This window comes from Tachypleus tridentatus, chromosome 13 (genome assembly GCF_004210375.1).
Source record: "Tachypleus tridentatus isolate NWPU-2018 chromosome 13, ASM421037v1, whole genome shotgun sequence".
In the NCBI taxonomy this organism is placed as follows: domain Eukaryota; kingdom Metazoa; phylum Arthropoda; class Merostomata; order Xiphosura; family Limulidae; genus Tachypleus; species Tachypleus tridentatus.
In genome coordinates, this window is record NC_134837.1 from 233,352,324 (window position 1) to 233,366,784 (window position 14,461).

Sequence of the window (14,461 nt, forward strand, 5' to 3'; positions counted from 1 at the left end):
AATAGTTAATATACTATCTGTACCTCCCTGTTATGGTATATGGTTTGGCTGTTCTGGTGGATTAAATTTCTATGTATTAATTCTTTATTTCCTACAAGTTATACAACTATCAGTTTTGTGACCTAGATTTGCACAGTGTGGCAGTGTCAATAACAGTCCACTTGTAATGAAAATTCCTGTTTTGATATACAAATAAAGTAACCATAACCATCACAGTAAAAAAACAAATTATAATCATAACTGTATTTAGGGTGCATCAGCAGATAAAGGATAAAAATTAAAATGTCCCAATTTTTTTGCTCAGTTGTGCCACTGCATGAGAAAAGAACATAGACAAAGTTTCATTTCAATCGCTAAGTATTTAGGGGTCACGCATCCCTCGCAAAGTTCACTATTTTCCTTACATTTACTCTACATTACATTGTTAATGGTAATTAAATTATTTAAAGAAATTATTTTATATTTATTGATTATACAATTAGCAAAAACATAAAAACTTGAAAGAAAAATTTATTTTGTTGAAGTTTTATTTTGTCTGCCCCCTTTGCATTATGTTCGTGGATGTTCTTCTGCCACCTGAATCATATACTGAAATTGATCTTCGTTCTTGGTGCAGCCCTTTGCCGTAAACTGTTGAATTAAATCTACTCCTCTTTCAGCTGCATCATTTGTCACAAAAAGTTTCTTTACTCTGTTCTTTCCTTGTTTGTACTCTTCGGAGGCGCTCCACTCTTTTGGTGGTAATGATAAAAATGCGCTAATAATATCCAGATGATAGAAAATTTTCTTCGTTGCCGAGGTAAAAAAAATCTGGAAGTTTTCTGAAAACAGCATTGCTTGCAGCATCAACTGTTAAACGTGGAAGTTGGCCTGGGAGATCCTTTCACGGTATTCATATTTGAGACCACCTTGAGTTTGTCGCTATTCGTTACACCGTCATCAAAGAGCGCAAGCCCAACTGCAACCTCAGGTAAATACCATAAATGCCTATTCATTGCCTTTGTACCAACTTCCTTAATCATATGATTTTCATGCAATGCAAGTTCCTTGAGTAGGTAAGGTCCCTTTGAGCTGCCACGGAAGCATTCTTAGCTGTAAACCATGAGAGCAAGTAATGTTTAGTTATAAAGACACACAAATCACCAAGTTTGCTGCAGAAATGTGCGTCAAATGAAACACGAGATGAAGCAGGCCGTGGTTGCAGTCTACCAAACTCCTCTTGGAACATCCAAATTTTTAGAGAATATACTGCTCGAGCCATCCATCGTGCACGATGTACAGCACCAGAAGTATAGAAAGAAATTGAAGAACGTCCGTGTGGAAGAGATCCAAGAAAAATGACAGCTAATTCCAAGAGCTCTTTATAATTGTTCCGTGGTTGATGAGATTGAAGGAGATTCTGACAAAATTGAATAATATCATCCTTCCAAGGCTGTATTCGGAGTGGCATTGCTTCTACTGCTGTTATGTACTTAGTTTTATTAATTTTAGGCCAACAATTTCTAAAGTTTAAAAACAAAGTAATATCTGGACTTTTTGATGTCTCTATCACGAGAGTAGAGAATACAGCGCTCAGAAGAATCTCCAAATTATGATGTCTACAGGCAAGGTGCAAGAGCTCACGTTCAAGTAACATTTCAATCCTCAGACAGACACCAGATTTGGATCCTGTATTGGTTGCCGTGGTGTCAAAGCAAAGCGATTTAATTCTGTCTTTTACATTCCATTCTACTAAAACTGATCTGATCTCATTTATATGCAAAAACGGCTTGTTTGGGTTGAGAAAATATTTTACATAGAAGAGTGAACAACGTTTCGACCTTCTTCGGTCATCGTCAGGTTCACAAAGAAAGAGGTAACTGACCGGAAGCTGACCACATGTTTGAAAGGGGTTGTGTAACTGTGTGTCGAAATGTAGAGGGCGGTATTAGATTGTTTGAATATATAATTTTATTTATTTTATTATATTAATATAGGTATAAAGGCGTTCAAAACGTTGTTCACTCTTCTATGTAAAATATTTTCTCAACCCAAACGAGCCGCTTTTGCATATAAATTTCTCAACAAGTGGGTTTCTCGACATCACTGATCTGATCTCAGAAGCTACTGAATTTGCATCCCCACTATCAATCTTGGGCACTGAAAGAATCTTCTCTACACCTTCACCTGAAACTAAAATTGCCAAACGTTCGATCGTCTCTCTGCCAACCAAGTCAGGCATCAGCTTACCATCCCAATGTAATGTCAAAGGAACGTTTGGAGAAAAACTTTCCTTCAATTCAGCTGCTAGAAGAGTACGGTTAGTAATTTGTTTCCTCCTTATGGAACTGGGGCTAATGGCAAGATCCTCGATATTATGTCCAATATGAGCTGCAAAAGGAAGCAAAATTTGTGCGGCTTTTTAGTCACTTATCTGGGTTCTGTCTAAAGCCGAAGCTAGCCTTTCACTAATGCCAACTTTTTGTTTGGTTCTGGAAGCACGTTGTTATTTTGTGCACATTGCACAACCCCTAAATATTAATGTATTGGATTGATTTTTATGCTGGCATATTTTTTTCATTGAATGGAATCAAATTATAAGCGAGTGACTGAGTGTCACAACTTTTTGTTTTTTGATGCACCCTAACCTATAGAAGAAAACACATTACAGTGTAATTCTGACAAGGCAACACTTTTTCTTTCATTGTAGCTTAGCATAATGTATAGTTAGATTTTAAGTTGTGTGTTAATCAGTAAGTAGCAAAAATTTAATTTTTTTAAGGAAAAGATCTGCTGTGCGGGTCATTTACAGCAATAAATTACTGGCAGAGTGGTTGGTTTCCTTTCCAAGTAATCAGGTTGTTCTTGATGCATGTGACAAGCAGTTTTATGACCTATCTCATGAACATATGCTTATTAATTAAAAGTTATAGCATAAAAAACTATTACAGGCACAAAATAGTTATGAGGTCAGTCCAAGACACTGAGCCAGTGCTGAAAGAGTTAAACCAGTTTTCTGAGCTTCATGTGTCAGTCATTCTAGCTATTGTTTATGGGTTATGAAACAACAAACATACATGATGAGAATGTTCTAACTCTTTCAAAAGAGTGTTATTTAATCATTAAATAATTCATTTGTATGGCAAGTGTCTTTATAACCCAATCTACGATAATATTGAACAACAGAGGTAGTAGAGTATCATCTTGCCTAGCTCCAGTTCTAACCTCAAACCACTCTGTATTGTATTGACTGACTGACCCTCACACAACTTTCAGATCCCTCATGTAGCATACTTATTGCATTAATTACATTTTCAGGAAATGTATGGCATCAAAGTATACTTTATATTAAGTTCCTATGTAAAAAAAACAAAGTTCTCTTTAAAATCAGTAAAATTGAACACTAAGGTTGTTTTGTTTTTTTTCCAGTCCTGACATTGCTCAGGACAAATTTCTCATCAACATGTTCTTTACTGACTCTGTTGCCTGCTTGTTTCTCTCTGAGAAAGCTTCTATTACACCTTTCATCTTTTTTATCTAAATTACACTAAAATTGTTTAACCGGACAAGTAGTAATGCAATTTTTCTTCAGTTACTACAAAATGACAAGTCAAATTTCATATATGTTTTGACAGTGATTCCTTTTTTTAAACATTGAAATGGCTTTCAAACTCCCAGTCAGACTTGATTGCATTATAAGGTCTTGTTAATCCAATCTTTTCTCCTGAACTTTCAATATTTATGCTGTTATTATATTTTTTTCCCATATTTTTATTGTGTTTAAGTCTGTTAACTCTTACAATGATTTATTTTTTATCTTTGAATATTATATCTGTAGGTAGCTTTTCATATACTTATTTGTGATAAAAATCATTTTGATACACTGAATAATCTTTATTCAATACATCTTGAAAATGTGATTTCTGCCTCATAAATTTGCCCTTATCATTTTTAATCTTATTGCCATGCTCATTCTTAATTATATTACAGGTATTTTATTATTTCTTAGTTGTTGACTAACTTGTAGTCCATTTTCTGACCTGTTTTAGCTGTTTTCCCCTTCCTCTTCTGCTTTCTGATGGTAATATATAAATTTGCCTTTTCTGACTGTTCTTTGAACTTTTCTTACCTTTCCTTTATGCAGATTTTAAAAAAAAATGATCCTTTATCAATATCTGTGCAACTGTTCATTTTCATTTGATTTTTGTCATGTATTAATCTCTATGATTAATCAAAGATTCATTTCTTTTTTATTTTTCTACAATAACCCACTATTTCTCTGGCTTTGAGTAAGCAAATAATTAGCATACAGCACACAAGACAAATTATATAACTGGTTAATTGGTTTAAATCACTTGAAATTGCCCAAGGCTGATTGAACTTGTGTGGTGCTAATGAGATGGGGTCACCACATTCCTATACAATTTAGTTTATAGCTTTTGTAGTAATTAATAAACCAATGATTAGGTTTTTTTATGCCAACACAGCTTGAGTCTGCAATAATGCAGCAAATATAACTTATTTCTAAGCAAATAAAACTGTATGAACATATACAAGATTTTATCAGTTGTACAGAGTAAAACTTTTATTATGTCATGACCTTTCACCTGGTTTACCTGGTATCACTGGATGAGGTACAAGAACTGAAAATGAACATTAATTAAATGTTGCCATGGTAAATTTTTGTGCCTTGTTTGTTTTGTTTTTCAGACACTAAAGTTTGTCTTGGCTTTAGAGAATTGTTTTAACCAAAGGTAGTATTGCTGTAGCTGCTTAACAAAGACTTGTTCCAGAATTGTTTTTCATAGTTTAAAAGTTGGAATTCTCATGAGAAAGATGTTTTTTGTATTTTTGTTGCTAAGGTTCAGAGAGAGACTGACAATTAAAATTACAACTGGAAATAAATGTCATGGAGAACTCTTTTTTTATTATTTTTAACATGTTAAGTACAAAAAAAGTTTAGAAAAATGTTTTTACCCTCAATATTTTGAAGAGAGAAATTATAAATTAATTTGGTATATTAATTAGCATTATGTTTCAATAATTTTATCTCAAGAATTTTTTAGAATTGGTCTTTTGTCATTTTCTGAGCATTATTTAATGAAATTCATTGACAAAAAATGTTTAAAATGTACTTATTTTCATTACTGTGCACAGCTGTGAAGCTTTCCTCTGTGAATAATGCACTTCTTTGTTTTTATTGTTTTTTATAATTTTTCAGCCTTTCCCAGAGAATTAACTTTAATTTGCCAAGAATCCAACACTTATTGAGAATGTATTATTGATTCTCAAGTGTTTCCCTTTATTTTTGTACAGGCCTTAGTTTCCACCTTGTTGTGGTACCAGATCAAGCAAGTTGATCACATACCAATGAAACACAGTTTTGTAAACAGCTATAAAGGTTTAAATATTATTGGATAGATCAAGAATTAGAATTTCCCATCATAAAGAAGTAGTTATATAAGTTTAAAAGTTTTTATAACTTGTGTAAATGATCTTTTAATTGGTGAATTTTGAAAGTATTTGTGTGTTAAATTATATCTGTCTGAAAGCTAAAGAAATGTTCATTTATTGAGAAGACATCATATAACTTAAGATAAAATAAGCTTGTATAGCTAAGAGGTGGTTGAACTGATAATAAAGAAAATTTTGTTAGAAGTTAATACACCAACAAATATACAACATTTGGAGAACATTTTGTCATCATTAGGTACAAATAGTTGCATGATTGAAGATTGCTTAAGGCTTAGTGAAGGTTTTTTCTTGATGTTTGATTCTTTATTTAAAATTACAGTGCTTTTTAGTTGATATACTACATTGTTTTTGTCAGTAACAGTTGTAAATTAGTATTTTCTTAACACACACCAAATTAAGTCATAATTGAATCAGACAAACATAGTTAATTTCAATGAGTATGGTATTTGACTGTCAAATATTGAATATTATTTTTATCCTATTCAGTGTACATAAAGAAATTATCTTTACTGGCTCTAATTATTTCTAATTGCAGTCACAATATATATTAAACAAAGACTATTCTTCTTGTGGATGGTACCCAACCAAACCTATGTAAAAATACTAAACCCTAAAGATTTTCAATACTTTCCCCCAATAAAATTCCTCTTCCACCTGATCAGTTTTTTTATTTTCATGAAATTTGTGAACCAGTCCGCTAATGCATTGTGCAAGAATGAAGGTCATAAGAAGCCATGTTTCTAATTTGTTGGTTGATGTGGTGTGTCAGTGCTCTCAACTAGTTACAGCTTGTTCCCATTCAGTTGGTGTCAAAACATTTCTTCATGGTAGCTATAATATTAGTTGTTATCTTTAACAAATGCCTGCATTTCTCTAAAAAAGATAGTTCCATAGTTTATTGGAACAGTTAAATATATATTTGAGTCATACCATTCTTAACTAGATTTGAATGATTATAAGCAGACATCAACTCATGTTGATCAGGGTGAAGTTTTAAAGGACTTTGGGACAGACAATTAGTAGGTGTGTTTGGCATCAATTGAATTTCACTGTAGGCCTAAGCTAAAATGCCCAAAGAAGTAGAGCAAAGAAGAGCAGGCAAGAAAGTGTTTGTGCCCATGAAGAGTAGGAGGTTAGTTGGATCTTCACTTTCATTTCAGTTTTTATATTAACATACCTCTACAATATTGAAATAGATTTACAGTATAAAACCATACAAATCTATAGATCTATATACATATCAGAGGGTCTAAAAAAAATACAAATACAGTCAATTCCCATTGCTTTTGAAAAGAATATACACTACAGTGATCACAAGAGAAAGAAACAAAACATGCAGTCAATGTCAGCATCACAGCTAGAATCTCATGGAGAGAGATGCAGGAGTCTTTTGTAAAAGCCTGTTATCAACTGCAGCCCTTCTAGAAAAATGGTGAGCACAAGAAATTCATCACCTTGCAGAATGTATGCTTTTGCACAAAAATCACCTGAAACAACATTTTCAAAAAGCAAAAACCAAACTTTGGATCATCCAGTGTAAAATGTTCATGTTACATTTGAACACAGAATGCTGTAAAACTTGCCATTACCTACTGACAGCAAATATTCCTTCATTGACAAAACCATGGCTGGTTCAAAAGTTTTGACCCCAGTATTCTTTGATGAATCAAAATGAATCAATGATATTGACACACAGTGCAAGAATCTTGCAACAAATTACATCACAACTTAAAGAGTTTAATACAAGGAAACAGAAGAGAAATTAAAACAAAAATGAACAGTATTCCTTAAATATTTTCAGATGTAAAGGAGTTTGTGTTCAAATACTACACAGGAGATGTGACAATGCCAGACAATCCTGATCTTTAAGAACAGTTGCATATAATTTTGTTGGAACACACAGGGATTGTTGGTGATCTTTTTAGTTTAAATACTGGTAGACCTAGGATGTTTGAACCCTTCTTCAAAAAACTTCAGAAGTAGTGGAAGATAAAACTTCTGTTGATGACAGATACCACAATGTATCTCACCTGTCATGATGGATGACACTGGAAAATCTAAGGCACATAATGAGACTTCAAAAAATCCACACAATTATAGTGAAATTATGTACAACTTGGATTGCACACTACTGCTGTGTCTATCACTACAATTTTCAAATATAAAAATGTGAAGTTGAAATCTGCTGTAGCTGTACATTACTCGATAAGCTAACTTAACAAACTGTGTCATGAAACATGTCAAAAGCATTCTGTGTGATTTGTACTGAGTTTCATACATTCAAAAAACATTCTGTGTGATAAAAGTGTGAATAACATTTTTTTGGTCAGTAGTAACTGTGTTTCATAATGTCAGGACAATATCAAAATGTATTCTGCATATGACTTCATATCTGTATTCTGTAGGAACTAGGAGATGCAGCCAAACACCTAGGCTTTGTCCTTGACAAAAGAAACCTTTCACATGAGTCATAGTTGATCCAAGATGCATATCCTTGACTTCTTTACACAACTTTTTGTTAGTGCCCTGTATTTACCGTATATGTAAATAATACTTTCCAAAACATACCATCTGCTGATAATGTAACTATTCTTTTCACATTGGCTTTACCTATCTAAGCATTGGTCTTACATGCTATAGTCTTTTATAGCTCATTTAAGTGCCCTTTGCAAAATTAATTTTGTAAGTTTCCCTACTGCCATCATTGTGCCCTTTATCCTGGTACTGAAAATAATGACTTAGGTAATGTAATAACTGTTTCTCGACAAAGCATTAGTCATTGTTTTTGTTGAAGAAGTGTTACATGTCATCCTGTCATGAATTGCAATTTTTGTAATGTCTTATGGATTTCATTAGAATTATAATTAAAACAAATTAGATGTGATATTGTAGGTGTGAATTCTCATATTACTATTGTCAGCAAGGTGGCTAATCGAATCTTTGTTACTCCTTTTTTATCTAACAGCTCTCTATGGTCAGGGGGTGGTGTCATTTTTGGTTGGGGCTGTGTGTGTTTTTATCTGCTGAGAGATGGAGGCATTCATTTAACCTAGGGTATTTTTTCATAGGGCTTCTGAAGATGCCTTTTTTGTTGATCCTGGGAAGAATTTGGATCCTGTTTTTTTACACTTTTTTTTACTCAGTTGACTTCTCATGAGTCCAGTTTAGATCCTGTTCCTTTTCTTCAATTAATCATTTGTATTGTAAGATTTTTATCATTTCTTTGTTCCCTTTCAGTCCACTCCTCTAGTGATAGTGGTAGGTGGGACAAATTAGTTTCTTCTCCTTCCTAATTTTTCTTGTTCAGACTGGAAGATTTACTGCTTTATTATATGATTGGATAGTTTGACCTTGTATTTTCTTCTGTCTGTTTGCTCACCTTGGTTTTTCTGCCTTTTGGTGGAGGTATATTTTTATGGCTGCTGACATGCTGATGTCATCAGTTAGAGTTGTTGACATATTTGTACGACTTTCTTTCTCCCCTTAAATCCTGCTATAGCCTGATAGGTCCTTTCTTTTTAAGCCTTTGGCAATCAAGTAAAGGAAAACATTCATTTCTGCAGTTCTTTTGCCATCTGTTGATTGTAATCTGATAACTTGTTTGGGCCACCTGGGAGTATTAAGGGACCCACTTTACATACTTTTGTGGTGATCATTCAGGTGGATGAGAAAGTTTGATTACTTAGGTGTTGCTTACTTGGTGTGAAATGCATCATTCTATGGCTACAGGTTGGGATTCAGTCAAAAGTGTGTATATATAATTATGACATTATGATCCAATAGCCCTATCCACCAACATGAGATATAGGGACCAATACCTGTTAATTCCAATCTCCAAGTTGTAGAACCTTGGGTATTTGGTTGGGGCTGGCCTATAATGATGATTACTCATGCACTAATTCACCCTTGATACAGGAACTAGATTCTGGGTAAATAGCACACTTGTTCTGGATGAAGTGTGATTGCCCCACTTGTGTAACACTTTTACCTTGGTACCACACTGTTCTGTGTAGACACTTTATGAATCATACTCATACTAACCCTTTGACTTTTCAAAGTGGGATTCTATCTATAGTATCAGTGGATGGTAAGTATGTTTTGAAAGTTTAACATTTACCTAAAATATAATAATAATAATAGTACTTACATCTGCTAGCACTCTCCCATCCTAGATTCCCATTGAAAGTTGGTTTATGTCTCAGAAAAGTGATTACTTTATCAGGATGGGGTGCTTATATACAGTACCAGGATAGAGGGCACATTGATAAGGGTGGAGGAATTTGCAAGTTAGATATTGAAAAGAGCATTTAAGTGGGGTGTAAAAGATTGGAACATGCACAATCAATGCTTAGATATGCAAAGCCAATGGTGATGAATAGCTATGTTGTCAGTGGTGGTAACTTTTATTTGAAATATATTTTCAGTTCAGAAAAATGTTAACTTTTCTTACAGTGCTTAGTATCTAGTACAATCAGATACAATTGCATTTATATCATAAAGTTTGGATGTGCATGAAAAGAAAAATTATCTGCCTGTTTATTCTATGTTAGAGGATGTAAAATAATGTAATAAAAATGTCTACTTATCTACCCTATTTCAGTGTGTAATAGGAATCAAAGCATTTTTTTTATCTAGCCCTTCCTTAATAAAAAATATCTTTTAACAAAATCAGCAAATGATGACATCTGTCCTATGAAATGAAGGTTAATTCAATTGTGTGAAAATAGAATAATGCAATGCTTCAAGTTTATATACACTTGTTTTCTTTCTCATATAAGAATGCATATAATGTTACTAGGTGTGCTGTACTAATTGATCAATCAAATGTAATCAGAAAATGAGACTGGATTAACCAAAGGATGACAAATATCATTAATTGCCCAGTTTGACATGTGATGCGTATTGTTTATGAATCTTGGTTATGCTAATCTGTATTCTGACCTCAGTATGACTACTTATATAAAGTTCTTCATCATATTGTTTTTTAATTAGAAGGAGAGCTTATGTCATGAACTGAGTTAGTAATCATAGTCTTATAGTGTTTATGTTGTTATCATATTTAGTTCATTGTTTAGCTCTTTGAATGTCATGCTCACAGAACACTTGCTGGTTTTTGCTTATTTGCTTGTTGAGTGTTTTATATGCTGAATTCTGTGTTATAAAGGCAACAGTTACCTTTGGGTCAGTGTCTGAGATAACACAGATACTAGTTTTATTGTTTGTAAGTTGTTTTGTCTAATGTTTTCAAGATAAAAATCTTGAGGTCTACTTCTTCATTAAACTAGCATTGAATCAGAGGTCAATAAATTTTCATAGTCATTTTCTTTATTTTTGTTATTATAAAGCTTTGATAGATGTCATTACAATTGCAATACACAAACTTAGTGTAGTTTGTTTTTTTCCATGTCAAATACTTTGGTAGCAAGAGCTGTGTTGCTTTACATGGTAGTGTTATGAAATCTGTATCGACTTAGACTTGGTGAATGCATGGATTATATATAAATTATGCAAATTAATTGAAACAAGATGGAAAATTACAATTTTTTCAATTTTTTGCTTTTATTTCTTAGAATCCAAAAATTACTCACAAATTAATATGTGACATGACCACCTTTATTTTTCAAAAGATCATTAATCCGCTTTGGCATCGAGTCCATGAGTTGACTGCAATCTTTACTAATTTTTGGATCACAGTACCACACCTCAATTATGGCCTCAATAAGCTTATCTTTCATAGTAGTCTTTTCCCCAAAGTATTTCTTTACAAATTGCCCAAAGGTTTTCAATAGGATTTAAGTCCGGAGAGTTTCCAGGCCAGTCCAGCACCTTTATTTGCATTGAAGTCATAAAATTCTTCACAAGTTTTGATGTGTGGCACAGAGCCAGATCTTGCTGAAAAATGCCAGATACATCTGGAAATCTCTTTTTCAATTTTGGAACGACTCTTCTCTGCAAAACTTTGATGTATTGTGGTCCTCGCATCATACCTTCTATGATATGTTAGCCTCCGACGTCATAGTAGCTGAAAAAGCCCCAAAACATCTTCAAGGGATGTTTTACAAACTGATTGATGTGAGATTCTCTAAGTTTCTCACCTTATAAGTTGGTGCAGACTTCTTTGACCCTGTACGAAGAAATGAGTCTCGTCACTGAATAACACATTCCTCCATTGTTCTTGCATCCAGTTCTTGTATTTCAGACCCCATTGATGCTGTTTTTTTATTCATTGAGTTGGTAAGAAGTTGTCTTTTGATTGGTCTCCATGCCCTTCTAACGCAATTTCGAATGAAGTAATATTCTTCAAAATTTTGTCATATATCCTAAAAATAGATTGACCGTACTGCAAAACACAGCTAATGATGCTGCATGTGTGAAAAAATGACTATTAAAAGAAATCAGCAGGTCCAGCGAGCCTATACCGACCACCTTGCTGAAAATATTGTAAAATGACTGTTTGTTTCAATTATTTGCACAAGGGTGTATATGTTCTGTAAAGACAGTCAAAGATATATTCTTACAAATCTTATTGTTTTTGTTGTTGGTAACCTTGTTGCTTGGTTACTTCTTTTTATACATAAAACTCCAGTATCTGATATTCCTTCTCTCTTTATTATGTATAGTTCCTGCCTAACTCTAATGATGGTACAATTGCCAGTGGGGCAGGAGACCACAAGATTCATACATATGATGTTAATGCTAAGGAGACCACAATGGTTTGTAGTTGTCACTCAGGGCGTGTTAAAAGATTAGCAGTGGCTCCTAATGTTCCTTTCATGTTCTGGAGTGCAGCTGAAGATGGACTCATCATGTGAGTTATTTCATAAAAAGTTAATGAAAATGGAGAATTAGATGAGTTAATGCTTAGTAGGGAAAGCATTAGTTATTGTATTGTTTGTAGGGATGTATTTTTAGTTGAGATTTATTATGCTATAAAACTTTTCATTACCAGTTTTGAACAGAATTACTTGCCAAACCAACCTTTATTTTTATAGAATGTCTGCAGGTTGTAACATATAATTATTTATCCTAAACATATTCTTTAACCTTATTTGTTTACAGAGTAATCAGACCCTTCTTTTGATGCTTCCCTGCCACTTCCTCTCTTTCAGAAATTGCTAATACCTCTCTCTATTGCTCAGTACTATATTATTTAAAACCAGTAGAAAGCCAAGGCTTTTATCTATCAAGTGACATGTGTGTTGTTTTTTGTACAAATAAATGTCATCAGTTGCATTTGATTCAAGCTATATTTGAATGGGAAACATCAGTAAACTTAGATTATATTTTAATAGCTCTTGTTGCATAGTCAGTAAGCCAGAAAATTTGTGAAAGTTATGGGACATTTTCCACTTTTTTGTACATTGTTAGTTTGTATAAGTTGGTGCATTATTTAATTAAATAAGAATGATTTAGAGCAATAGTATTATAAGTATAAAAATTTGGTATAAGTGTCATCAACAGTTGGCAGCAAAAGAGGAAAAAAAAGCCTCAGATAAGTACTTTGTTTCTTGTTTTTCATATGTATTCTATACTTATTATTTTAAAAATAACTAAAATGTAGGAAACAGGAAACATTTTAGATTAGTTAAGGATAGAGAAGGTAAGATAAATAACAATATAAATTTTTGACAACGTACACTTGCGAGCAGTTTGTGAGCTATGTAATTTAATAGTGTAATATGGACTGCATGCTTGTAGAGTGATTTCAACTTGTGATGATGGAAATAGTAGTTAGACACAGTCCAAAGAACAATGAAACAGTGAAATTTAATAATAAATAAATGTATACTGTTATGAATTTAAAACTATTTATGATAAATGCAGATTCATGTTAAAGTTGATGTCATTTCAGAAATAAAAAAAATTAAGACTTATTTCAATTTTTTGTTTGTTTTTATAGATCAGTTAAGTTAATCAACCTTGTATAGAGATAGGGCAGAGAAAAGAACCTAAAATATAAAAAATATTTACTGGAAAAAAATGTTTAAATCGATTTAGGATGTTGTAGAGATTATGTAAAAGTGTGTGTGTTTATGTTCATGGAGAAATCTTTAGTGGAAGTAGTTCTAAAAAATATATTTTTTGTGTACAAAATTCTTGTAATGTGTACAAAAAGTCTGAAAATTTGTGAAGATATATGTACTCTATTAAAAGTTATAGTATGGAAACTATAATGAATGTAAAATTGTTACAAGTACCAGTCAAACCAACCAATCTTGTAGGGGAAAAGTTAATAAGTGGAGGGAAAGATGATGGCTGAGATTTCAAAAATATAATTTACTTTTAAAATATGTGTATTTTAGTTTGTCTTTTTTTTATATAAGTGGAATAAAAGCTCAAAGAATAGGGGGAAGAAGATTTGAAATATGCTTGTCATTGGATAATTGTACTGTAAAAAATGGGAAATTATTTTACAAATACATGAAAGAAGATTTATGCAAAATTATATCCTCTTTTGTAAGTGGCTTGGCAACAAAAACATAAGTTCTTACTGCAAGGTTGTATTCATTTAAAAAAAATAAGTAATGTAATGAAGGCTAGATTCACTGTAAAATAATATTCATTTTATTAAGTAAAGTAAAAGGGGTGAAGGATGTTTAGTCACTTATATTTTAAAGGTAAGTTTTTTATGTGATACTTACATGTTGTTCATAGGGTATTACTTATATTACTACAAAATTAACCTTTGATAAATTTAAATTGATAGTCACTGTTTCAGTTTCTTTATTAGAATAGGAACTATATAAAATAAAAAAGTTTTACTTTTGCAGGCAGTATGATCTTCGAACACCACATCAGTGCTCCAGTGTGTGTAATAGTGTGTTAATTAACCTGCTCAATCATGCAGGTAGAAATGCAGAGGCAAAATGTCTGGCAATCAACCCTCTTCGTCCAGAACTTCTTGCTGTTGGGGCAAACGATCCCTTTGTTCGGCTGTATGATAGGCGAATGATTTCACCGACGACAATTAATGTATGAAACTTTTTTGTAGCTATTTACTGGTAAC

At 32.7% G+C, this 14,461-nt stretch overlaps 1 protein-coding gene across 4 annotated transcripts in view; it reads left to right on the plus strand.

Annotated features, from left to right (window-relative positions):
- LOC143239341 (WD and tetratricopeptide repeats protein 1-like) overlaps positions 1-14,461 on the plus strand; it is a 78,783-nt gene that overhangs the window by 18,019 nt on the left and 46,303 nt on the right. For all 4 annotated transcript variants that reach the window (XR_013021130.1, XR_013021131.1, XM_076480328.1 and 1 more), the window contains exons 6-7: positions 12,075-12,262; positions 14,226-14,427. Coding sequence is in view for 2 of the 4 variants with exons in the window: in XM_076480328.1 (XP_076336443.1) it covers positions 12,075-12,262; positions 14,226-14,427 (390 nt within the window). In the remaining 2 variants the exon portion in view is untranslated. The remainder of the gene's footprint in view (positions 1-12,074; positions 12,263-14,225; positions 14,428-14,461) is intronic.